Source organism: Bicyclus anynana, chromosome 1, assembly GCF_947172395.1.
Source record: "Bicyclus anynana chromosome 1, ilBicAnyn1.1, whole genome shotgun sequence".
In the NCBI taxonomy this organism is placed as follows: domain Eukaryota; kingdom Metazoa; phylum Arthropoda; class Insecta; order Lepidoptera; family Nymphalidae; genus Bicyclus; species Bicyclus anynana.
In genome coordinates, this window is record NC_069083.1 from 10,192,422 (window position 1) to 10,220,386 (window position 27,965).

The 27,965-nt window shown below is 33.9% G+C and overlaps 3 protein-coding genes across 4 annotated transcripts; 2 read left to right on the forward strand and 1 right to left on the reverse strand.

The window, feature by feature from the left end:
- Positions 1–796: 796 nt before the first annotated feature.
- Positions 797–8,018, forward strand: LOC112046887 (uncharacterized). The gene is made up of 7 exons (XM_024083718.2): positions 797–1,038; positions 2,820–2,971; positions 4,149–4,276; positions 5,882–6,007; positions 6,087–6,158; positions 6,728–6,871; positions 7,855–8,018. The coding sequence occupies exons 3-7, from the start codon at positions 4,196–4,198 to the stop codon at positions 7,924–7,926; spliced, it is 495 nt and encodes a 164-aa protein (XP_023939486.1). The 5' UTR covers positions 797–1,038; positions 2,820–2,971; positions 4,149–4,195; the 3' UTR covers positions 7,927–8,018.
- A 4,155-nt stretch (positions 8,019–12,173) lies between these two features.
- LOC112046881 (FUN14 domain-containing protein 1) lies at positions 12,174–16,347 on the forward strand. Of its 2 annotated transcripts, XM_024083710.2 has the most exons (4): positions 12,174–12,381; positions 12,831–13,026; positions 13,969–14,069; positions 15,918–16,060. In XM_024083710.2, exons 1-3 carry the CDS (start codon positions 12,239–12,241, stop codon positions 14,047–14,049), a joined length of 420 nt encoding a protein of 139 aa, XP_023939478.1. In that variant the 5' UTR covers positions 12,174–12,238; the 3' UTR covers positions 14,050–14,069; positions 15,918–16,060. The 2 variants fall into 2 exon arrangements, with proteins under 2 accessions (XP_023939478.1, XP_023939477.1); XM_024083709.2 differs by lacking the exon at positions 13,969–14,069 and having other exon boundaries at positions 15,918–16,347.
- Positions 16,299–27,803, reverse strand: LOC112046880 (uncharacterized). The gene is made up of 6 exons (XM_052885489.1): positions 27,497–27,803; positions 26,779–26,951; positions 20,422–20,613; positions 18,036–18,230; positions 17,158–17,202; positions 16,299–16,647 (listed from the first exon to the last, which is right to left on the reverse strand). Exons 1-6 carry the CDS (start codon positions 27,587–27,589, stop codon positions 16,425–16,427), a joined length of 921 nt encoding a protein of 306 aa, XP_052741449.1. The 5' UTR covers positions 27,590–27,803; the 3' UTR covers positions 16,299–16,424.
- Positions 27,804–27,965: the final 162 nt, after the last annotated feature.

Here is a 27,965-nt window from a genome sequence, read left to right on the forward strand (position 1 = left end):
TATTTTGTCTGTCTGTCTCAAAGAGGAAATCTGTCTGTCTTTTTGTCCGAGGTAATCTTTTGAATGGGGGGACCGCTTTTAATAGAACTTTCACTGGAAGATAGAGAAAGTTATTGAGAAACTTATAGGGTACATTGTGTGCCGAAAAATCCGTGGATCCCGCGGGGCTTATTAAAAAATTAATTTAATGTTGATGAAGTCGCGGGCGCCCGCTAGTACCTAATAAAGATGAGATAAACTGACACAGATTGAGCATATTTTACATAATAAAACAGCAGAGACAACACTAAAAAATTGCTGTAAAATAATGAACTCTAGCAAAGTAAAGCCTGCTTATATTCAAGAGCGTTTATTGCTACCACTTCTAAAACTGTTTATGTATATAACGTAGGTACTACCTTGTACATATGTTTTCTGTGGTACTACCAACCTACTCGTATTGGACAACCTAACATTAGCATAGCTAGGTAGTAAATAAACAGTACTTACCTAACCTAAGCAGTAACCTAATAAGCAAGTTGAAATAATAATATTTTGTAATTGATGTCGGAAAGAAATTGTAGCATTTGAACGAAATGAGTAAGTGATTAGTATCCGTTAGATGAATAGTATTAATGAATTGCACAAACAAGTGTAATAATAGGAACTCCAGAGACCGATAGGGTCATCTAAGTGCAATAAAATGGTAAGCATTGCATAAGTAGAACGCGACTGACATAACGAAGGCTTCGCAACACGCCGGCCTTGGCCGAATCGCGCAGGGCGACCGGGCCCGCTCGCATGGCATGTTGTAAACACCGCATAGTGCAGATTGCGCGCCTACGCTAGCCGCTGCTCGACGCCACAGCGGGCGGTAGTACTAACTTGTCTCTCATTGCTAGATGTTCAGCTTAGTTATTTGTGTGTTTTGCTTTAAAACTTAAAGTAACTCATTAGTAGAAAAGTGATATTTAAAACTAATCAAATATTTCACCTACAGTGAAGTTTCAGGGATTCCATTTAGGTGAAGGATTTGTTTCTGATTGTTGAAGTGACTGGGTAAGAAATTAAGGGTTGTGGAATACAAAAAGTTATATTCTTAGTAACATTCACTACTAAAAATACCTATTTATCGAATAATTTCACATATTGTTTTCAATACGGTAAGTATCTCAATTCAAAATAACGCTAAAATGTTTAAATATAGTATGATATGTGGTGAATGTCCAATGTGACCTTTTTAACATTTAAAGGTAAAATTATACATTGGTTGAAGGTAGGCAGTAGTTATAGAGTTTTAACTGCAGTTTGAGGAAATAATTCAGTTATAATAATTTTATAAATTAAAAATTAACAATTATTATAAAAATTATTATAAATTAACAATTATTATAAAAATTATTATAAAAACACTCATTTATTTTAGGTACATACAGTTCAAATTGAATTCATATCTTCAATATCAGCCCATATTAACCACCTACATAAAGGACAGGAGATAAATAAATTTGTTAATTTATATAGAAATCATTCGACACCGATTAGCAATAAAACCGTCGCTAAACACTAACCGTGTTAGCCAAAAAAATGTACGGATGTAAATCCCGCCGATTTTGTAATTTTGATACATAGGAATTTTATTTTTAGGTAAAACACTTCTATGCACATTAACTACTTTTAGTAGTTCTTTCCATGCTTTGCACAGATATATCACAATTTATTTATCTATACTAATATTATAATGCTGAAGAGTTTTTTTGTTTGTTTGCTTGAACGCGGTAATCTCAGGAACTACTGGTCCGACATGAAAAATTCTTTCAGTGTTAGATAGCCCATTTATCACGGAAGGCTATATACTCTCCGTATTTCCTACGGGAACGGAAACCGCGCGGCGTCAGCTAGTTTTATTTATTTTTAGTATTCTCATCAAAATATAAACGTTTTAAAAATTTGACTAACACACAGGAAAATTTATTCTGCAAGGTATAAGGTATAATAATGTACATATATCTATAACTAGAAACCTTTCGGCGACGGGATTGGAATTTCTTGGTAAACCAACTTTCCTTATTTACCTATACAAATACTAACTCCGATACTTAATTATAGTACTAAAATTGGTGTTATTTTAAAGTGCCAACTCCCATTTTACGGAATAGGTACAGATGATTCTTTTAAATGAGAGCCAATATAGTATCTACGTATGTAAGTTTAACAAAGAAAATAAATCAAATTTTCTTGCTAAAGTTATGGACATATCGAGAAAGTATCATACTTACCCAAAAATTACATTAAATTGATACACTCGTTTATGAGGAATTCGGAAAAATATAGTATCTAATGAAGTCCTCAAAATATATTTTGTCTTTCGTAGAAAAGACATCAACGCGCCTACAGCTACTTATCCTATTCAAACTAAACCAAAATATTTCATAGCATTCTACATTTTTTATTTTAAAATAACAAAGCGACTAATGTCATCCTAATAGAATACATACGTAAAAGCCTAAGCTGCGACGTGATTTTTTTGGTGTACCTACTGCGTATTCTCGAGTTGATGATATTCCTCAAAACAAATCACGTGACTAGCCGTTTATTTTTTTTACAATAATTTACAGGTACCGGTACCGGTAACGATAACTTTAAGAATCATAAGCACTTCTATACACAGTTCTCATGGAATCACAGCTATCGAATTTTGCAATGACTTTAACATTGTAGTTGAGGTCATAGTAGGTACCTAATTATTAAGAAATATGCTTATGCTTATGTTACACGCTTGAAGACACACTCTATACTTAAGTAAACATATTTATTTGTTTTTGTCGTTTTCAATACAGCTTAGATTCTCCCACGGCAGCGACGGTTAATTTATTGGAATATTGACAAAAAGACTCGAAGTCTATCATACAGCACTCTTGCGCAATAGTAGTGCGCTTTATTTACCTATACCGATGTCTAGGTATTCAAAATTAATATTCAAGGTTCTACGGTAAGTTAATTTAATTACATTTATGAAAAAAAACAGTAAGGTTGATTGGCTTCCGGCCCATTATTCTATTGAGACTTCAAAATTGTAAACAAAAGCCGTTTTAATGGCAAAATTTTCTTTCTGTTTTGTTAATCATAGAGTGGTACATAATTAATATTTCAATAAACAAAAAAAATAACTCAGAAAAAGTCAAGAATTTCACGCAGACGAATCCGCTAGTCATTCTCATTACTCAAATAATTATGATTCATTGATTAAGGTGTTAGTAATAATTAGGGTTAATTACTATTACGCATCAGTTACTAATAGTGCATTACAAGTATAATTAATTAATTATTAATTTAAGACCAATCTTAATGATTCCAATTTAGATTTTATTGACGATCATCGAATGATAATATACTTAAAGTAAAACTGATAAATAAGCGTATGAATGTACCTAATAGCTCAAATGTTATGGAGTAAAATAAAATACGAGCGATACTTGGTTCAATCGCCTACCCTAATCGGTTACCCTAACCCAACCAAACACAATCTATTAAGTAGAAATGGAAATATTAGTCCTATTACAAAACGACTAAGTATTATCTTTTAAAAGAAGGATACCTTTTTAAAATCCACAGCTGGACATTAACTTTCATACGCATTTGAAAATACTACCCCCGGTTATAAAAAAGCATAGACTCAATCAAAGGGTAAAGTAGAGGGCTATGCTTGGTGAATCACAGTAAGAGGAACTTAGCTCAATGCTGAACTGGCAATGGACGCACATAATTGAAAGAATCGATGGACGTAGAACCCCAAAATTTTCAGTGCCTGGGGCACAGGCCTCTCCTTCTTACGAGCGTGGTGGGTACCACGCTGATTCAATGCGGGTTGGCAGCCTTCCGATGATAATATTTATTTAACGATCAACAGTGTTAACAATAATGATCGGGACCGACGACTTAACGTGCTCTCCGAGGCACGGAGGTGTAACACCACCAACTGCCCAGCTCTGGACTGAGAATTCGCACTGATAATTTCTAGGAATAAAGAAAATATTTCTAGTTCTAAAAAAAGTACTAGTTTCTAGTTCTAGAAAAGGTACGAACCCACAACTGGACCCGAAACTAGATGGGATAGCGACAGGATGAACGAGTCAGTTCTTATATTAATAATTTTATTTATATTTTAGCTGTCATTAGCAGGTATATTGGATGTATACAGGTGATCGACGTGAAAATGGGAAGAAGTTACCAATGTGAAGTGTTAGCCGTATTTGTAATAGTAGCAGTTGTCGCGCAGCTCGTCGCTGCACAACCAGTTAGTATCTACACGTAATCGTTACATATCGTGTGAACAATTTCCTTGCATCTATCACCAGTAGCTATTTGTAAGTTGTAACATCCGTTTGTGACGAGTAAAGATGAATAAAAACTTATTCGTGATCACAATGAGTATATCATTGTGATCACGAATAGGTTACTTGTAGGCAATTACCTAATGGGGATGATGACTAGGTTTGAATATATTGATTTTTATGATACATTCGGGTAAATAAGGTAAATGTTAAGTAATTTATACATAAAAAGCAAAGATTGACTGGATATTTGCAAAATAAATAAGATTATAAAATTTCAAAATGTACTAAAAATATTTTATCGTAATTAGATGAAAATTCATACAGTTTTAGCTTCCCTACATTAAATGTGACATTTTTTAATACATGAACTATATACATATACGCAGAAATAACAAAGATATTAGTAATTTTGTTTAAACGCCCATACAAATCTAACGATCATTAATTGCCTACGACGTCATAAGCTCGCACCATTTTGTATGGGGCGTTTTTCAGGAATCCGCGGCAGCGCCGCAAATCTGACCCTTTAAATCCCTGTAGCTCCGAAAGTAATAATCGCAGATACCTTGTTACTTTTACAAAATTGCTTTACTATTATAAAATAAATAAATAAAATAAAATAAGCCTTTATTACTGCCGGTATTTAAGATTTACATTTTAAAGTATATACATAATTCTTATTAATTAGCAGCTTGTCCTTCGACATAGGCCTCCCCTAACGATCTCCACTTTTCTCTGTCCTTCGCCATTCTCATCCATTCAGGACCGGCGACCTTTTTAAAATCATCCTCCCAACGTTTCACCTGTCTTCCTTTATTCCTCTTACCATCCCTTGGATACCATTCTGAAATTGTTTTTGTCCATTTCTCGCCCTTTTCCCGTATCATGTGTCCTGTCCACTGCCATTTTAGTGTTTTGTATACTTTTTCCACATTCTTAAATTTAGTAGTCTTTTTAATTTTTGTTAACTTTACTCTATCTTTTCTAAACCTAACTCCAGTTACACTTCTTTCTATTCCGTTTTGACATATATTTATTTTATTTATTAATTTTTCTGTTAATGCCCATGTTTGGCAGCCATACGTTAAACATGGCAAAATGCATGTGTTGTATATTTTCCTTTTTTCCTTAATTGGCATATCTATATTTTTCATTATTTCACTAAGGGACCAGTATCTTTTCCACGTGTTAGATACTCTTCTGTCAATTTCTTTTTTCATTGTATCGTTTATGGATATTAGTTGTCCAAGATAAACGCACTCTTCTACATATTCAATGTTTTCCATGTTTACTTCTATATTATATGTCTTTGGGCCATTAGTTTACTATTAGCGTACTCTTAATTTATATACAATTAAAAAAACTTGAACTTTGAAAGTTCGAGTAGAAATCTTCAAATATGGGACTTATTTGAATCTTCAAATATGGAACTTATTTAAATTGAATATAACTAATAATAACAAAACTTTAAAGACAAATATCACTTGATATGATATTCTACCAACCTGTACAAAACAACTGAACAAATTGTGTTTAATGATTTTTATTTTTTATATTTTTCGTAGCCTCTAGCAGATGATTCTATAGGTAGAGACAAGGCTGTAAGGCAATCTTTATTAAGGGCAGGAAAAAATGTAGCAACAAAACCTAAATGGGGCTTTTTTGGCACAATATTCAATCTTATTCTTGAGGTAAGTCAAATCAGTGAGAACCTCCAATTATCCTATTTCATTGCATTTTTAAAACCTACAAATATTGCATTTTTTTCAGCAAATCAACGACACAAAAAGTGCCTATAATCAAGTATCGGATTTAGTAAATAATCAATTTGTTGATGACAATGTAAGTAGTAGTTGTTAATGATTATTATTGGTAAGAAAAAGGAAACAATTTTCGTATTAGATAGTAAGTATGACTAGTAATTAGTAGGTAGATATAGTAATATTTTGTGAAAATATGTTTCGGTTAGTTGTAAATCTTTATATTTTACTCGTCAGAACATGTAGATTAGGTATATGGAATAGTCCAATAATCGAGGTAGGCCCTAGGCTACCGTGACATACTGTAGTCTGTAACCTACTCATACACACGTTGTAGATATTATTGTGTACCTATACGTTTTTTTTATAAAACCGCTAGTTGAACTGGTGCATTTATTAAGTAATTTACGTACATATTTAAATACTTTAATTTCAAAGTTATTATTACCTACTTATTATAAAATCCAGGCATCGAATTTCAAGAGGACCACTAAGGTTACATCGTTCAATTCGCCCTCTATTAATAGTAATGCCCGCCCTGGGCCACTTGGGCGTATATGTATCTCTATAAAAAGTAGGTTCTAAAAATAAAAACTGAGAAATAAGTTTTAACTTTGTTTTCTAATCCGAACTTATTTCTTTGATTTGCAGGCTGTCTCCTCAATGCCAGATTCACCAACGAATGGAACAACGGAAACACCTAAAATTACAAGATCAGAATTCCTTAGAATTCTAGATCGTAATCTAAAGGGATTGGCTCGACTTCGTAATCTAGAATGGCGTGAAGCTAGAAAGGTTGATTTACTTTTTTTTCAATTTCAAATTATTTTAATTTTCACATCAAAATTAAAACGCTTTTAGGATCCGTATATACATTTTTTTTTATTCTTTACAATTTTCTTTACAAGCAAGCTCACCTGGTGGTAAGTGATGATGCAGTCTAAGATGGAAGCGGGCTTACTTGTTAGGAGGAGGATGAAAACCCACACCCCTTTCGGTTTCTATACGACATCGTACCGGAACGCTAAATCGCATGACGGTACATCTTCGCCGGTAAGGTGATAACTAGCCACGGCCGAAGCCACCAGTCAGACCTGAACCAATTAAGAAAATCTCAATCGCCCAGCCGGGGATCGAAATCGAACCCAGGACCTCCGTATTATAAATCCACCGCGTATACCACTGCACCACGGAGCCAAAAATAAAACAGTCAAGATGTGGTGGTTTCCATAGTAGACTTCATGAAGAAGAACTCTGACTATAGGTACGCCTAGTTCTATAGAGACTGAGAGACGCGCACGCAAGAAAATTGATTTAAAAAATAGATTTAGGTATAGATACCTAAAAGAGGAAAATCCCACCGAGCATTTTTTTGATATATCCAAAAGCAAAGAATTTGTTGAAAGCTTCTAGGCGGTTTATCAATGATTTCAACGTTTTTTATCGTCATATTTCGTCATTAACCGATTTACACAAATTATTTGACTTGATAATTTAAACGTAAGTTTAACTAAAACCTTCATCATGAATCGCTTTATCTGTAGATGAAAATCGGTTTAAGTTCAAAAAGACTTTGTTTAACTTATATAAAGGATTGAGTTCTATGGGGTTCTATGGTGACATCATAGAACCTTTCCTTTTGAATATTCATAAAAAAGTATGTTAAATATATTTTTATGTAGAGTTTGGCTAATGAAAGTAGAGACTGAAATCGACCGGCAAATTTAAAACAAAAAGGATTTTTTAATTCAATTTTGATAGTTTGATTTTGATTCTAGGATTCTTGGGCGAATGCGCAAGGGTACTGGAATGAAATTTTTGCGGGGAAGAAATCACGAAGGAGAAGATAAAAACATGACTGATCGTTAAGATAACCTAATTATTTAAATGTACATAATATGTGCCACAGAAAAAGATGAATATATTTTCCCTACTAATTGTTGTTGTTGTTGTTGTTATTGTAATATTTTAATAATAATAATACCTACCTGCCTGAAATGATGATGATGATGACATGACAAATGATGTCTCGCCTCTGAATCAGTGTGGTCAGGGTTGGATTAGAGAAAAAAAAAAAAACATACATACAGCCGAACGTAGAACCTCCTCCTTTTTGGAAGTCGGTTAATAAAATGAACTACTCAGTAGGTATACTCATATGAAACCGGTAGGCACTTTTCATTCGATATTTTTATCAATTAATACATAATCATCAATTAATAAAGTATATACGCGGATACCCGCGAATTCGTCCACCCATATACCTTCCTAATCCTAAGTATAAATTAACCGCCTGCCTAATTTTATTTGTACGTTAAGTGGTTTTCGATATTTTGTGATGTGACCTTTCACTTCTTTAGAAAGCTTTAAAAATTAAAGACTATCCATACAAACTTACAGCGCCTATTAATTTCACTCCTTCCCTTTTTATTATAGGGCTAAAAAGTAGCTTATGTTCGAAGATCCCATATATTAGTACATTACCAACCAAAACTCATATAGTTTGGTTCAGCGGCTCAGTCGCGAAATGATATCAGAGAGACGGACAGTTTTTCATTCGCATTTTTATATTATTAGTATGGAATATAGACTAACTGAAGTGTCTCTATAAGATTTCAAAATAACTGTATTATGTCAAGTGATTAATAAAGTTATTAACACGATACTAAAACACAAACAACTTTTATTTTTAATTTTGACTACCTGCCTGTGTCGGTTTGTCCGAGCTAATCTCTGTAACGTCATGCAGACGAAGTCGCAAGCATAGAGTAGTATATTACATTGGGGACGCAAGTGTCCGCTAATATACAATAGATAATTCGTTAATTGCCTCTTTGGTCCACTGATAGGTATTGTCTATCGTAATCGTAAGCCTTCGTTGTTTCTGATCACAGTCAGACAGATCCTGGGCAGGGCTATGAGTTACCTACTGAGTATTTCTTTCATGTAAAATCTAAGTAGGTAATTATTAGTTAAAATTCTCAGCCCCAAGTTGGGAAGTTTAAAAATCAATGATCTAACGCATTTATACCTAAAAACTGTTGCTCTAGACTAGAATCGATGTTTCATTGTTGTAATCGTTTTCGTCGTGTAAAGAGCTCCCTAAAAATGCCAGTTTGTGTAGTTGAATGGCATAAAAAACGGCCAAAAACTTGTACTTTAGTAAAACATGGAGTAACGTTTCATTTGTAAGTATTTCTAGTTTCTACCATAATTTTACCAAATTTGTAATAAAAACAATTTCTAAAAAGAATCGATTCTTTTGACGGAACAGCAAAAATCGATCAAGTAATCTAATATTCTATGTATATATCTATGGATAGTCTAAGCGAAGTATTTGTTATAGTCTGTGTAAAACTTACGCGTGTGTGTATTGCGAGTCAAATTTATAGTTGTGTGTAGTGTATGGACACAGAATAATATATTAATGGATTAAATATTTTCGATGTGTGAGTTTACCTCGTCCCCCTCAAAAAACGACAGACTATTTTGTTGGTGAATTTGAGTGAGAGACAGGTCCATAGTCTAAATAGTCAAAGCAAAAAAGATATGCAACACAAAGAACAACACGCTATGTAATCATAGACTATATATATGTAATTATAGATTGTAGTTGTTGATTAATAATCTGTGGTAACATTTGACTTACGCATTTTAATCTATGATTTGACGTTTGGGTTTGTGGGCTGTGGCGGCCACTAACGTCAAATGAAGGTGGCGCTTTCTAGTCTATATAGTCAGATCGGGTAGGTATTTTAAACAATGTAAATAAACAAAAACATATGATTCAGGGGTGCTCAACATTTTACTAAAGCATTATTCACGAATATTGTCATGAAATAAAACTTCCTTTGATAGACAATTTTTTTTATATTTTATGTTCCTATAAACTGTTATTTATCGAACAGATAATGTTTCACTTATATTTAGGGTTCCGTGGTCAATAAAGAACCCTTATAGTTTTGTTTTTTTATTATGTATAAGCAAGCACCGCTTAGCTGTACGCTAGATTGTAAGCTATGAGGCACTCTTTGGTAGAACGCCTAGAAGATGCCTATTCACTCTTGACTTGAAGATACCCATACCCATGTCCGTCTGTCCTTCTATCTGTAACTCAATTACTAATAGAAAACTGTAGCTTGACTATGAAAATTATGTACGCGATTATAGGCGTAAATTAAAAACTTGACAAGTAGTTTTTACTCGTTTTCTCGTAGTGTGGGTTATTGTTAGATATACGTTTTTATGTAGAATTTGATGAGTTTGTTAAGACACTACTTTTCAATTTAGGCCTCTATTTGTAAAATATTAAGATTTAAAGTGCTAATTTAATTTCGTACTAAACTAATTAAAATTAAAAACAGTAAACGAACAACAAATAACAATAATAAACAATAACAACGAAACGAGAACAAAACGAAATAACAAAAAATATAAGGGAAGAAAATACGCACAACAAACTGGATTTAGTTAACAAATACTGTGAAGTAGGAGTATTAGTCACAGACAAAAAATAAAGTAGTGTTCTGTGCTGTGAAGTGTGAACTGTCAAATCTCAAATCTTCTTTCACTTAATACAAAATCAAAAAATTAATCATAGTTTAAGGTAATTCTGCAATAAATGAAAATATTTTATTCACATTATAATAAAAGAAAACATCATTTGAATTACAACTTCTTTCTTCTTTTGATATGATAATACGATAATACGATTTATATAATTAAAGCTCTTATTTAATTTTATAAATGCATATTAATACCCATAAAACTCAATCTTTGTTTTTCAAAATGGTTTGTGACTCATGTCTGCTTGGGGTATTTAAGGTTCTTTTTATGTCGTTTGTGTTGTATTTCTGCAAACTCTATTTAATTAACATAGAGGAATTAGACATGGAAATGCATCGCACCCAAATGCAGAAACAAAATTGTCTGTCGTTATTAGAGGGGGACGAGGTAAACTCACACATCGAAAAAATTTAACAAGAATAAATAATAATTATAATCTGTACACAGAATATTCAATTAATGGATCAATGTTTTGCTGTTCGTTCGTTCGTTAGAATAATAGAATCGATTTTTCTTTTATATATTGTTTTAATTTATTATTAATTATAATTATGTTTTTGACGACCTCCGTGGCGCAGTGGTATGCGCGGTGGATTTACAAGACGGAGGTCCTGGGTTGGATTCCCGGCTGGGCCGATTGAGGTTTTCTTAATTGGTTCAGGTCTGGCTGGTAGAAGGCTTCGACTGCGTAGGCGTACCGACAAACGATTTAGCGTTCCGGTACGATGTCGTGTAGAAACTGAAAGGGGTGTGGATTTTCATCCTCCTCCTAACAAGTTAGCCCGCTTCGATCTTAGATTGCATCATCAGTTACTGACTGAACATCAGTTACTGAGTGAAACTGAAATCAAGGGCTACCATGTAAAGAATAACAAAAATAAAATAGAAATATTTTCAAATTAAAGGTCACGTCATCTTTTAGTGAATTAGAAGTTGTTGACCGTTTTTCATGCCATTGACTGACTGACTTACTACACAAACCGGCATTATTAGGGAGCTTTTTAGACGACGAAAACGATTACAACAATGAAACATCGATACAATCGATAACGCGTTAGATCGTTGGTTGTTTGACAGAGAGGTAACGTCTTGCGGGGCAGGTCTTTCTATAATTGGTCCGTGATAATTAATTTGTTGTATGTGAATCCGGACTCAAAAGGGCTAGAACCCAGAGCCGTAAAGCTTATTATTAAAAATAAAATGTATGTGAATCGAAACGAAAAGTGTCGCTTAAAAGAACCTTTTTGAGTAGTATTATTGTTGTGTAAAAAACCTAAAGTTGTGGACTATATGTTCAATTTATTATAATTATTTACGATATAAGGATTAAATATTAATTAGGTTTTCAGTCCATTTTAATTTTCGGCTATTTTCTGTTTTGAATTGATTTTTTTTAATATAAGTTATTACAGACTACGGCCCTGGATGCCAATCACAGAGTACTTTTTATATATGGCAAATACAAGCTTAGCCCAGTGTATGTATAATCTATATATGAAGTCTATGGTTTTATTTTAATTTAATTTTTTAGCCGTCTGTGTGAGTCTTTGGTGGTTTGATTGAGCTGAGGTCTAGAGAAATTAAAATTTGAGAAAAATGGCTAAACCAAAGAAAGAAGAGTCATCTGATGAAGCTAAAAAGATAGTAGACGATGCGAAGAACTTTATTGAAAAAGCTATTGCGGATATTGGTTCGACAACGGCAACGAAGCAGCTAATTTTAGGAACTGCGTCAGGATGGTATGTGTTACTCATTGGTATTCTTTGTTTTATTGCGTTTTATAGTAAATTCCGATTATTTTACCTACCCACACTTTGAATTAATTATATATTATTGAAATAATGTACTCAATATTAAAAGACTATTTTTTTATTGGCTACGTCAAGGTTTCGTATGTCGAGCATTATGAGAATAATATAGGAAATCCACAAAGTTTACTGTTGATAACTCGTGTTAGAGCCGGTTTCCATTGTTTGCAGTCGGGTCCGGATTGTAAACTACTTCAATTGTGGCTGACAACTGACTAGTGTGAACTGTGAACAGAGGCATCAACACCCAATTAAACTATGACCAACAGTCGACAAGGGATAATGGCTCTAATGTCATTCATTATATACTTCACGGACTATCTATGCCAAATCTATAAATAGCTGAACAGATATATACAAATCTTACTTATGTGTTTCAGGATTACAGGATTTATTACAATGAAAATTGGTAAACTTGCTGCTGTTGGCATTGGTGGTGGTGTAATTTTACTGCACATTGCGAGTCAAAAGGGTTATATAGACATAAATTGGGACAAAATTAACAAAAGAGTTGATAAAATTACTGATAAAATTGAAAAGGAAGCCACAGGAAAATCACCAGATTGGTTTGACAAAGTAAGTATATTTTATTTTTAAAGTTTTTTAGTTGCAATCTGTAGGGCTGTATGACAATCTGGTAAGTGGAAAGCAAAATTTCTGCCATCTGTAGAATGATTTTTGTTCCCATAGGTTTGATTGGCCCGTTTTTAGGCTTCCATTGCCTATATATTTAACACTTTCCTGATAGTTTCACTGTCTGTCCTCAGTTTAGCTTTAGACAATCACAGAGTGATAATTTAGTGAGTATAGTATATGAAATGTTATTAAAGGCTTGATAAATTGAAATTATTTTTATACCTTACTTTACATGTAAAATGTAAGTTTTAAGTGCTACTTTGCAAGAGTCAAGTGTGCTAGTTAAATGGTTGTTAGGGATACATGAAAAATTCACAGATGTAAGATAATATTTAATGAAATTACAAGGAAAACTAACTGTTAAGTAATGTTTGCCATTTAAAGATAGTCAACCAATGTGAAAAATGTATTTGGAGCATGTAAATGTAAATTGCTTACAGAGTATAATTACAAATTCAAGTAAGAATATTCAGTGTGTTAAACCTAGTAAGTTGAAATTTGGCATGTGTATATTAGTATAATAATTACATCTTTAAAGTGGTAAAAAGAAACTTTAAAAATACAATATTTTTTGGGGTATTTTTGTGCATTATAATGGTAATCAACATTTTATACAGTACCCTATACATTACCCTACACTGTGCGTAGCCCGACACCCACTTGGCCAGCTTTTTTTCATTTTTATTGGTTTTATTTTAAGGCAGAGACAGAAAGAATTCAGACAGGTTTTCAGTGAGAGCTCTTACAAATTTATTTTTTAATTTTAGCAACTAACAAAAGTCAATCTCAAATATTTTTATTTGTGATTCCACATCTGTATTTGACCACATAGTGCAATGTTTTACTTTTCTAAAATTTTACAATTACACTTTTTTGTTACAGGTTATATCATTTGCTAAAGATAATTCCTATTATTCAGCTGGGTTTACAGGAGGCTTCTTTTTTGGCATTGCTTCATCTTAGTACCTAATTTAAAATTTAGCGTGAGTCATTTCCTTATAAAAACGTTTTCAAACATTTCAGAGGTCAAATACAGAAGTGATTAATACCAATGAATTTTTTTTAAATTTAGTTTTTATTCTATCATATTTGAAAAGCATATCTCAATCTGAGTTTTGTTTAATAATCAATAATCAGTACCAGCTATTAGTTGTATCTTCCAAAATTAATATGCAGCTACATAATGAAAAAATGCAATTATGCATCCAACAATTTTACACATGTTTTATTATACCATGATTTAATAATTTACTCTATATGATGACATCTAAGAACCCATACACTAAAACATTACTGCCCTATGACCAGCATTTTGAAAATTTACGAAAATGATGTTGCAGTCTTGAGACCTATTTGAATTGAAAGATAACCAAGATCATTTTGTTATACAGGGAAAAAGATATTGATTTTAGTACCCCTATATCAGTGCACAGCCATTTTACTTTCCATTTCAAGACACGAAGATAGTGTCAGTTGCATAATCTTTAATATAAAACCGACCAAGTGCGTGTCGTGCCACGCGCATTGTAGGGTTCCGTATTTAATATACGGAACCCTACAATGCGCAAATATATCAATTAGCACTTTAATCCCTTATGTAATGCACAAAAGTACTGATAACAATACCCCACACCATGGGCTAGAGTCTAGACGATAAAAATTCATCCTCACTTTGCATGTAGGAAAGGACCCCAAAAAGTTTTTTTCAGATTTTCTGTTAACCACTTTATAGACATAATAAATATACATACGCCTATTAAATTTCAGCTTAACTGACTCTGAGTTATCTTGCTGACAATTTTATTTATTTAATTAACAACGGAATTAATATGCAATTTTCATTTCCCAATTAAGTAACTTATTTTTAACTTGGAAATTAATAAATATTACTCTTTAAATAGCAATTGCTACTTAGCTGTTACAGTTTTCGTATTAGCCGGTAGAGGGTGGGGACACTTGACTCTAACAATAAAATCTCTTGAAAACTTAATATTTTACAAACAGATACTTAAAATCTTGGTAGAAGACCCTTCATATCGTTCAAAGACCTATCCCACACTATGAAATAAACAAGTAAAAAAATGTTTATCCCCACTTTACATGTACCCTAAAAAAAATATTATTCAAGGTTTTACAACTTTGTTCACATTTTTAGATGTTCATAGTCAAGCTAAATTACAGCTTTCTAGTAGTAATAGTCTCTGCGTTAAACCGCAGACAAATGGACATGGCGAAACTACAAGGATTCCTTGTGGATTTGTTTTTACGGCGCAAATCTCAAGAAAATATTTCTTTGGATGAAGGATGGTCCTTACGAATAGAAAAATAAAAAAAGAAATTAAAAACTCTTTTCTATACTCCCATAAAACGATTCGTTATAATACTTAAGAGGGGTAGGGTAGGCTAGGAGTTGTGTTGGGTAGGATAGGGTAGGGGCGAGTAGGGTAAGGAAAAAGTATGGTAGGGGTAGGGAAGAAGTTCACAGAAGTCAAATAGAAGCTTGACTGGATCAGCTAGAATTCAATATTATGTATAAAACAATGAATAAAATGAATGAAGTTCTTTTAAATAATTCAACAATATATTAAATGTTCCTGAAAATAGATCAGATATAAAGTATCCCTGAACCTGGTAGTTCAAGCAAACAAACGACTTGTCTATCCTCTATCAATTTATAAACATTGATATGCAACAGCATTTTCGAAAATAATCATGGGCACCTAGTCATAATTCATAGTTACAATCCTTTACAAAGTAATACCTATTACAAATACAGAGAATACTAATTTTAATACATAAGAACACATATTTCAACCAGTGATTTGTTACAGGTTGAGAGATTTGTGGATCGTAAAATCGATAAAGCAGAAGGATTATTAAAGAAAAAAGAATTTAAAGCTAAACGATGGTATAATAATTTCATAGGCGACGACCAATATCGTGCAACAGAAACACATGTGTTTTTGACATCCTTTGTTGCAGGAATGGCAATTGGCCTCCTGTGTGGTAAATAATTGTATAACAATTTGCTGCTTGTATTATTATTATAATTTTTAGCTTTAGGTGAAATCTCACATTGTTAATCTTAGATTAGTTATTATTATACTATTTTTATTTAATAGTTAACATCAGATTAAACATTCTTAAATTAATCAAAACTATTTGAGGTTTGTTAACTACTTTTATTTTAAAGTTGTGATTTAAAAAAAAACTTCTTAAATTTTAATAATATTTAATCAATAAAGTAACATATAGTACAAAGTGCTTTTGTTTGAATTATAATAATCTTCACCATCTGAATAATCCATTAAGCCAACTTTTTGGCACTTTAAAACAGATCACATATATTTACTGTCTGCAGAATTAATAATTTTTCTGTGATGTTTAAACAATTCCTCAGATGATAAGTGTTCTAAATAATTTTTATATTGTTGTAAGTAATTTTTTTTAATTGATGCCACAGCATTTCGGTAATATCTCTTTTCTTTTTGGGTTAATTGTTCCCATATCTCTGTACCATTTCTTCTTTCTTTGATTTTTAAAAACAAATCCTTTGAAGTCCTGAAAATTAAAGTCTGTAAGTAACAGTCAAAATTCTAATAAACACTAAAATGACTGTAATAATATAATATTATGTAAAAGTCAAAAGCCGTGATAGCCCAGTGGATATGACCTCTGCCTTAGGTTCCGGATGGTGTAGGTTGGAATCCGGTCCGGGGCATGAACCTCCAACTTTTCAGTTATGTGCATTTTAAGAAATTAAATATCACGTGTCTACATTTCAACTGTTTCATGACATCACTACAATAAATGCCATACAAATGGAACGTTTGACAAAAATATTAGACATCAATTCTTTCGGCGTTTAGTACATCAAGGGTGTTAGTGACATCACAAAATGGACATATTTAAATTGATATATTTCGGACCCTTATTCCATGTAGGTACCTACTGCACGAAATTAATATTGTTTATATTAATTTGATATGAGTATTACTACCCTTTAACGGTCAGCGCTAGTTTCGTCATGGTACTTATAATAATTAAAAAAAATATATATAGATAACTTACATGACTTTTGGAGGAATTGGTTCTGGTATGAATAGAACTTCATTTCTAAAAATAAAAAGATAAACATATTAATGTATTATGCATTCACACTAGTATAACAATAGTCTATACTAAAGCCAAACTCAATGTGAAATTGAAAATAAATTAAAATTAAGGTTGTCATTTAAAATTAGATATGTAGGTATAAATAAATACAATTTTTTATAGGTACTGCATTTCATAAAATGTTATTCAAAATATATTAATTTAGAAACAAGTTAATTCAAATTATTATTATTATTTAAATTATTTTTTAAACTATTATTAATTATTATTATTTAAATTATTATTAGGTGTAAAGTTTCAACAAATTTATACCCTCATTTTTAATACATTAACTACTTATACTAAAGCCAAACGCGGAATGTTTATCAACAATTAACGATAAACATTCCAGTTCTTCAAATAATTTTGAAAAAAATAATCCCTTAGTAACAAAATATTTTCTGAAGCTTTCGCAAGCCGAAATAATAAAAATAGTGTTAAACTTTGTAGTTTCTTTCTCTACCGCTGAAAGCATACATTTTATATAACCACTTACAATTTTCAATCTATATTTCTGACTCAAAAAATTGCAATAAACAGGGTGTACCATAATTTATGGACAAAACGCAAATGGTAGATAACACCAAAAAATTATCTACAAGTATGAATAATTTTGAATTAATCCTAGGGTGAAACAATTATTTTTTCGGATTTTTTAAATTCTTATACCTTGAACCAATTTTTATAATGGTGTAGCTGCTGTAATTAAATAAAACGCACACTTATTGAGGTTTGTAAATTGGTATAAAACTTCAAGAAATATTTAACCAAAATTCAACAATAAATGAACTTACTCTGATGGTTGATTTGTTATAGGCGAGTTAATATTAGCAATTGGAGAATGAATAACTAATTCTTTATTTTCTTCATCTTGGATTTCAGAATCTTCATTTACAGTATCATTCACTTCTATTTTTGAGGTCATTAATTCATGTTGATTTTTTGTTGCTAGTTCAATTTCTTTATTGCTAGTATCAAAATCTAGAACACTGAAAAGAAAAATTGTGATATGTACAGGATGCTCGGGAGTATTTCCCAAAACTCTCCGGTTATATTCTTTACCGAAAATTAATTAAAAATGTTCAAAGAACATGTGTACTAAAATTAATATTTTAATTTTTTGGGGAAAAATATTTCTTTTTGTAATAGATCTTAAATGTGTCCCATACATAGCATCCTTATCATTATGACGTAGCCAAGTTTTTCGTATTTTAAAATGCAAGGATAGATAACAACGTGTGTTATTTGAATTACTTTGTATAAAAACATAAAATTTTAAATTTTTAGTAAAAAAAAATATTAATTAAGCAGTTTGGCATCTTTAAGTGGACTCATTAACACCTTGAAATTATGGGAAATACTCCCGAGCAGCCTGTATATACGCCTGTGCCTGTGGTTACGACAAGGTGATGCCCGCAAGGTCTTATCACCCCTGCTATGGATTCTTGCCATCAATTATCTGCTGTATTTGATGGCTGAACTATAAATACTGATAATCACTGTCAGAAGAAACTGAAAAGTACTCTTGTACCTTATATAGAAAGCATTTAACACCATTGAAAGATGGTGCAAAAAGAATGACTTAACTTTTAATGCAAACAAAATTCAAAATTGAATGGAAAACACATTCCATTTTTGTGCGAGTTCAAGTACCTGGGTGTCATGTTAAACTTACTCAAAATAATCTTGGTAGTCTTTGCTTATTACTGGAGCCATGAACACCTCCCCTGGAGCAGCTCTTGATGCACTCATCTTCCCCTCATTGTTTCTATATTTGGAAATAGAGGCAAGAGTGGGCTGCATAAAGAGTGATTAGCCACAGAAGAGATGAACTGGCTCTCTCTAGTCATGAGAAATCTACTACTCCATTAAGATTCTCAAGCAGAACTGGTGGCTAAATAATGAAATAACTTGGAAACCAGGAAGCCTAAAGTGGCACATTGGTGACTCCCAGTCTGGCAAAAACTTAGGCTGTGAAACCTATGGAGAATCTTAAGATGTATTCAACCGGAACCTGGGTATTTATACCTCAATTTTCGAGGCAGAGGTTTAATAGAAAGAAAGAAAATTATTGGAGTTTACTCCTTAAGAATCGATTTTTTATATATAAGGCGCCCGGTATGAGAAAAATCCGAGGGGTAAAACCAAGTGAACTAACGAAAAAGTGTCACGTTTTTGGTGCGCACCTTTAGTGCGCAACTTTCTAATTTAGCTGTGAGTGTATTGAGACGTACATAGGGTATGCTGTATAGGCGACTATACCTATATACTATATGTTATTGGGCTTGTTTGTTTAATGATTATATCATTGTAAGAGTAAAATATATAATTTGAAGTATATTATAAAGTCTATTAGTTATTTTACAATTCTATACATTTAGTCTTCTTTAACATAAGTATTACTAAAGCCCTACTCGATGTGCACTGTTTACCAACAAAAAAAAGTGTGTATGTTAAAAAAAACAAAAAGTTAGCTCGAAGCACGTCTCAATACTCGCGCCTTATAAGTGAAAGGTGCGCAACCGAGGTGCAGCAGGCCGCGGCGTGCGCACCCGCCTACAGCGTGCACATGGGTGCGATGTTGTTGGCGGCACAGCGCACGGTGAAAGGTGCGCAGAATAGGTTGCGCACAAAAAACGTAACGCATGTCATTTCATAACTTATTGGAGTTTACTCCTTAACAATCGATTTTTCATTTATACCCCTCGGTACGTTTTTTGTGCGCAACCTATTCTGCGCACCTTTCACCGTACGTAGCCGCCATAGCGTGCACATGCCTAGCGCGTCCGCGCGCACGCAGCGCTGCACCTCGGTTGCGCACCTTTCACTTTTCAGGCGTTGCTATTGAAAAGAGTAAACTCCATTCGTGCGACGGAGCTGACACACTTTTTTTTTATTTTTTATTTCGTTAGTAAAACGAAAAAATAAAAAGATACAAATGACACCAAAAAAAGCGCACTGACCAAATTAAGGTCTTCCACTTAGAATAAAGCTGCAGCTAGCTGTAGAGCTGATTTTCATTGAGTGCCTTTAAAAGGATAATATCACAGGCATGATATAAGCTTTTGTTTGCTTCATAGACACCTTTATAAGATGTAAAAATACAGATATAAAGCAGACCATTACGTTAAATATAAATGCATGTATTTTTAACCAAATTTCGATGATAAATGAACTTACTGTAAGGTTGTATTTCTTATAGGTGAGGTAATATTAGGAATCGGGGAATGAAAAACTGATTCTGTATTTTCTTCATCTTTGGTAGCAGAAACTTCATTTACATTATCATCCACTTCTATTTTTGAGGACATAAATTCATTTTCATTTATTTCTTCATCAATTTCTTTATTGCTAGTATCAACACTATGTACACTGAAACAATAAATTATAAATATACTCAAAACTATGACAGCTGCATAGTGCAATTGGCAGTGATATTACTTTCTGTATCCACATCTGTGGGATTAATTCCCATAACAGGGAAATATTTGTGTGATGAGCATGGGTATTTTCCTGGGTGTGTTTATATAATACTAGCGGACGCCTGCAACACCACCAACTGTTTCAAGTTGGTTAATAAAGAGGTAAAGTTTGTGATACTATAGCGGGTAATCTCTGGATGAAGTGAACTGATTTGCTACACTAGAATTTATTAAATACAGTAAAAGCTCATTATTCACAGGGGATATGTTATCTAAATATGTTGCGAATACAGAAACTGTGAATATGGAATGGTATTTTATATGGGATTATAAGGGATATGTTTTTGGCTGACAAAATAAATAACAAATATATAAAGAAAAAACAATTTATCGAAGTTATCTTCAGTCTTAAGCAATGGTTTGAAGAATTTTGAAAATATTTCATGCTTGACATTTTTAAAAAGCTTCTATTCTAAGCAGTGGCAGAGTTATTTTAAGCAGTGGCATTCTTAAACCATCCATTTGCAATTTCGGCAATAGGTATTTGCAAGATAAAAGTTTAAATATACAGATTTTATGTCAGTTTCATCAGTCAGATCCGCAAATAACAAAATATTTAGCCGTGAATATAGGAATTGGGAAGCAAAATCCAACACAAGCTGGCAAGTTATTAGAGTCAAATCTTACAACAACACACCCCAGGAAGGGGATATTAGAAAACCATGAGAATCACCTCTGTGTGTAACTTTATGGAGTGTTCTGGTCTCTGGGTCACAAGTCTGAATTGCTTACCAACTTCTAAACTAACACTAATATGACACTCTACAGATAAAGCTAAAATTAACATCCTGTGTGGAGTTACTGGACCTCCCATCAGGCGCGTCCCCGGGTGGTGGATAGGGGAATGCCTCCCAGTCTTGGGTGGCACCGGGAAATCAAATACCCGGCGCGAACCAAAACCAGCAGGCATGGGCGTGCCTCAAGTCCCGAAAGACACGGCCTAGGGGACCCCGACAGAAAAAGCAAGCTGTAGTTCAGCCAGAAAACAAAATGGAAGCGAATAGTAAAATTCATGTACCCCAGGAGGGTACCGCGGCGGACTTACGCCGCGGAGAGTCCCTCACTGATTTATCAGTCAGCCCCACCGTATCTGGGGGGGTAGCTATCGCTTTACTCAAAAAGGAGACGTTGACACGGAAGATGAAAATTTTAAAGAGGTGGAAAATCCATTTGTTAGAAGAGATTCCATCAGCAGAACACCACCTGAAAAGTATACATTATACCCGCTTTTTGAAACAGACCAGGAGCTAAACGATGAAAACCCTAGCAATTTGAGTACAAAAGATGCTCCGCCGGTAGAAGACCGTCCAAAAAAAAGAAAGAAAATATCAAGCCCTGTGGCCCTACAAGTAGGAGAAACTAAGCCACCCATAGAACTAGCTAAATTAAAAGCAAGAACTGATGAGCTAAATAATTTCGTAAGAAGCAATAAAAATGTACATAAAGAAGTCAAGAAATTTGCAATGGAAATAAGCAGCTTGGTTAAACAAACAATTATGAAACATAAATACGATGCACATAAAATCCTAGAATTACAGAAGGAACTGCAGGATTACAAGGAAATGCAGGAAGGCAAATATGCTAAACTGGAAAGTGAGCTTCACGAACTCAAGAAAAAATATGAAGATCGTTTCGAAAGTATTAATAAAGACAAGGAAGTACACTGTCATAAATGCTTGGTACATGATGATCAATTTAACCTAATTAATACAAAAATTAATTCTTACGAAGATCTCAAAAAAGTTATTGACTTAACTTGGGCCGAGGATAGTTTTAAAAATACGCGAATTGATCATGGAGACCCTTTGAAAGACACAATCACAAATGTGGTATACTTCTGCGATGAAATAGAGGAAAGACAGACAAAATTGGGAAAAAGAATTTTAAATAGATATCCGGAACTCAAGGAAGGAGAAAAGGTAGAATGCAATGGAGGCCACTTCACCTCTGTCAAACAATGTACTATGTATAAAACCAGACAGGGGGATTACTGTAAAGAGAAGAATATCATTGCTTTCTTTTATGATCCAACAAAACAAGACGGTAGCACTCAGTCAGACATATTTCAATTATGCCAAGAGTTAAAAAAAGTAAGCAACGATCTAGGGATGCAGGAGATAACGGTAGTTTCTCCTCAAGCCGTGAGAGCAGACCCTATGAGAAAAATACTGGAATCAATCTTCCATAGCACGAAATTAAAGGTAACGCTAAGGACAGCCAAGAAACAAAACACAAAAAAGGAAATAAAAAATAGGGATAAAGAAAACATCATACTTATAGAAGACAAAGAAGCTACATATGCAGAAACTGTCAGAAAACTACATTTAGGCCTGAAAAATAGTGATACACTTGAGAATATAAAAGGAGTAAGAAAAACGAAGTCTGGAAAAATCTTGCTAAGAGTCTCAGAAAAGGTGGATAAAGGTAATCTTATAAACGGTATTAAGGAAAATTGCAAGATTGCAACAGTGCTTAACAATCTAAAACGGAAGCTCATACACATAAAGGACATAGACGCCACTGCAGAAGAAGATAACATCAGGGAAGCAATATTGAATACAGATCTAATCCAATACCGGGATCAATTAGAAATAAAAACTCTTCGACCTTCCCAAAATGGAAACCAAATAGCCACAATTTGGATAGAAGACTCAGATTGTACTAGAATTCTAGACAAGAAAAAAATAAGAGTGGGGTTAAACATTTGCTACGTACAAGAAAGAGTAGAAATACCAAGTTGTTATCGATGCTGGGGATACGACCATAAAGCTGCACAGTGCACGGGAGAAGACAGAAGTAAGAAGTGTCGTAAGTGTATTGGAGAAGGCCACAAAGCTAAAGATTGCAATAAAAGACCATTTTGCCCACACTGCGAAGAGGAGGGACATGCAGCCGGAAGTAGCAGATGTAGAGTATTCCAAAAAGCTCTTAACATATCAAGAAGATATAAAGGCCGTAGGAAAAGTCTTGAAAATTCACAATCCTGCAACTAAACGCGAATAGGAGCGAAAGTGCGCATGACATTGCCAAAATAGTTGCAGCGCAAAGAAAGTGTGACTTCATAGTCCTTAGCGAACCAAATATAACCAAATGTAAGATTAAGAGAAAACACGGCTATAAAAACGCAAACGCAGACGTAATGATCCTGAATTTTAGCAGAAAATTCCAGGTACACGCTTACCGATCCTCAGATTGTTTCGTGTGCATAGAGACTGCTGACTTTGCCCTCTATAGCATATATATGAGTCCAAATAAATGCACACTTGAGGACTTCAAGGATAATTTATACATAATCCAACAAGATATACTAGAGGCGCAAGAAAGAAATAAAAGGCTCATAATCACAGGAGACTTTAATGCAAAACATCCTTGTTGGGGTGGAACGCAAACAAATAAGAAAGGTGAGGAAATGCTAGAATGGGTCCATAGACTAGACCTAGCTGTACTCAATGATGGTAAACTACCAACCTGTGTAAGAAATAATGGAAAATCTTATATTGATCTTACGATAATAAGTGGCAAAACTACAAACGAAAAAATCATGTGGTTGGTTTTAGAGGAGGAATCTATGAGTGACCATAAACTTATTTTGACAGATATATATATGAAGGGAAAAAGTAAGCCAAAGTACATATACGGAAAGACAGATCTGGAAAAACTGAACAAGTACTTTAGACAAGAAATCGAAAACAAAGAAGAAGACAAGGACCTATGCGAAGAAGCTCTGAAGATAGCATTCCAAAAAAGCACACCTCGTATCAAATGCGATGATGCCTATAAACTTCCGTATTGGTGGAATGAGTACATACAAAATAAAATCAAAGAGACTAGGAAAAAACGAAAGAAATTTCAAAAATGCAAAGAACCGTCTGAAAAGGAAAACCTAAGACAAGATTATAAAATTTCAAAGAGGGAGTTAAAGAAGATTATATCGGCAGCTAAGGCTCAGGCATGGGAGGTCTTATGTAAGGGCCTCGAATCTGATATCTACGGCGCTGCATATAAAACTGTCAAAAGTCATATGCAACTACCCAACCCTAAAACATGTCTCTCTATAGAACAAAAAAGGGCTGTTTTCGAGAACCTTTTTATTACATCACCACAAATGCACGATCTAAGTGTAGAAGAGGTAGAAGATGTAGACTTCGAAAAAATAGCTTTCAAATTAGAGGAAACAAGAGAGTGCGGTAACAAAATTAAATTAAACAAGGCACCGGGACCAGATACAATTCCACCGGAGGCTGTAAAGTCAGTTATTTGCAAAAATGCGGAATATTTTACTTGTCTATTCAATAAACTACTGGAACAGGGTAGCTTTCCGGACAACTGGAAAGTTGCAAAGCTTATACTAATAGATAAGCCCAAAAAAGATAATACCGAGCAAACAAAATACAGACCCATTTGCCTTCTAAACGTGATTGCGAAGTCCTTCGAACGACTGGTAAACATTAGACTTAATCAGGAGATTGAGAAAAACGGCGGATTACACAACAACCAGTACGGTTTTAGATCAGCTCGATCAACTGTTGATGCAATCGAGGACGTAGTCCAAACCGCAAAACTAGCAAATATGAATGGCCAATGGAACTGTCTCATACTGATTGATGTAAGAAATGCATTTAATTCCGCCTCGTGGCCTATTATAATACAAAAGTTGAAGTCCCGGCATGTCAATAAATACATAATAAACATAATCGTAGACTACTTTAAAAATCGTTACATACTACTGGACAGCAAAGTTAGGGCAAAAGTAACTGGGGGAGTACCCCAAGGATCCGTACTTGGCCCAACTCTGTGGAATATCCTCTATGATGACATAATGAACATTGAAGTGCCAGAGGGAGTGAAACTCGTGTGCTATGCAGACGATTTAGCTATATCGGTCACCGCAAAGGAGGAATATGAGCTAATCATTAAGTCAAATGAGACACTGCACTCTGTAAATCTGTGGATGCACCAAAACAAATTATCAATTGTACCGGAAAAAACGGAAGCAGTCATCTTTAATAGGAGAAAAACTGTTCAGCGCGTACATTTTGACTGTGGAGGAATACTAGTAAGACCGTCATTTAGTGTTACTTACCTTGGCGTTAAGCTGGACTGGGGATTAACTTTCGGTCTACACTTAAAATCAGTCTGCGAGAAAGCCTTTAGAACAGCTAGGGCCCTGTGCAAGTTGCTACTAAACACAAAAGGCCCCAGTGATAATAAAAGAAGGACGCTGGCTATGGCGACTCAGTCGATAATTCTGTATGCAGCACCAGTCTGGGGATCAGCCATGAAGTTTGCCATACACAGAAGGAAGGTACTAAAAGCTCAACGTGTATTAGCACTCCGTGTCTGTTCCGCATACAAGACAGTATCCACAGATGCAGCGCTGGTTCTCGCTAACCTGACGCCTGTCCACCTAATTGCAATGGAAAAAACAGAATTAAGGCAAAAAGATTCCCAAGTTCCTGAATCAGTCAAAAAGGAAACCCTTGCACGTTGGCAAGAGGAGTGGGATGCATCTGACAAAGGCAGATGGACGCACCGTCTGATCCCAAACCTAACAAAATGGACCAGCAGACGACATGGGCGCTTATCATACCATCTGACGCAATGCTTGACAGGTCACGGTGTGTTTATGGACTATCTCGCAGGAATCAGAAAAAGGCCAGATGCGACATGTATGTACTGTAGTGAAACGGACAATGCATTGCACACAATATTCCACTGCCTACGGTGGAGTAAAGACAGAGAAGAAGTTTGTGCGAAAGTGGGTGATATCTCGGAAGAAAATCTTGTACCCAAAATGTTGGAAACGTCAAATAACTGGACGACTATCGTTGACTTCTTAGATAGAGTCATGAGAGAAAAGGAAAAAGAGGAGAAAAGGAGAAAGACTTGAAATAGACACAATGGTTGCCGTGTTAGGCTGTAAGGCGGGTACACGGACAACAGGGCGACAGGAGGGGTTTTAGCCGGTAAGAGTCCGGCACTACCTAGCTCAACCAGGTGTCCATGAGGATTTCCCCTTCTGTATATAAATAAAAAAAAAAAAAAAAAAACATACCTATTTCTGTTAACTATGTTTTCTTTTGGTTGCAAATAAGGTTCAGCATTTTTCAAGTGTAAAGCAATCCTTTTCTTATGAGTGTCTCGATATTCATTGTATTTCTTTTCAAAAAACTCTTTCTCAGATTTGTCAAGTGAAATCCATGATTTCATTGCCTCTTCTACTTTACACTGGAAGAACCAAGAAAACACATAAGTACATTAAATTTGTAGCTGTGATAGCCTAATGGATGGCCTCTGCTTGATTCCAGAAGGTGTGGGTTCAAATCCAGTCTGGTGTATGCACCTCAACTTTTCAGTTGTGTGCATTTTAAGAATTTAAATATCATGTGTAACAGTAAAGGAAAAACATCATGAGGAAACCTGCATACCAGAGAATTTTCTCAATTCTTTGTGTGTGCAAAGTCTGCCAATTCGGTCAGCGTGGTGGATTATTGACCTAATCCCTTTCATTCTGAGACTCGAGCTCAGCAGTAAGCCAAATATTGATGATGTTATTGATGATGATGACATTAAATTTATTTCAAATCTTCTAGTAGGTACTACTTGGTTGAATACTAAGAAAGACTGAGTTTATTAGGTCTCCATTGTAAGTGTAAGTAATAGTTTTTTTCAGTAGGCACAAAAAGCTACGTCGAATTCAAATACAAAAGTCGGAAAAGATCAATAATTTGAAAAAAGACTTTGGGAGATATGTAGATGCCTACTTAACTTACCTTTTTTCCAAGTTGATCTTTTCTTCTGCAATATATTTTTACGTAAAAAGACAAAGCACCCTTCGGAAACTCTTTTTTAAATTGATCCTCCATTATACTTGTTTATTAGCCAAAGAGTAAATTATTATATTATGTTATTATAAATATTAATATTCTGTTTAATAGCAAAATCTACTGTAAACTGTAGTACTGACTTTTACTTTAGAATATACTTACATTTAAATAAAAAAAGTAAATATTAAAATTTAAATAAAATAATAAATTCATTAATTCTGCAGCAAATGCCACAGATTAAATCACAGAACAGAATACTAATTAATTAAATCAATAAAGGCTTTGACACTGACATATGCTAATGTCACTTTGTAAAATAATGATACCATAATAAATTTATTGGCATAGTGATGTCCAGTTCTATAAAGGTAAATAATATTAAGTCAGTTCATTCACACCCATATAGGAATTTTAA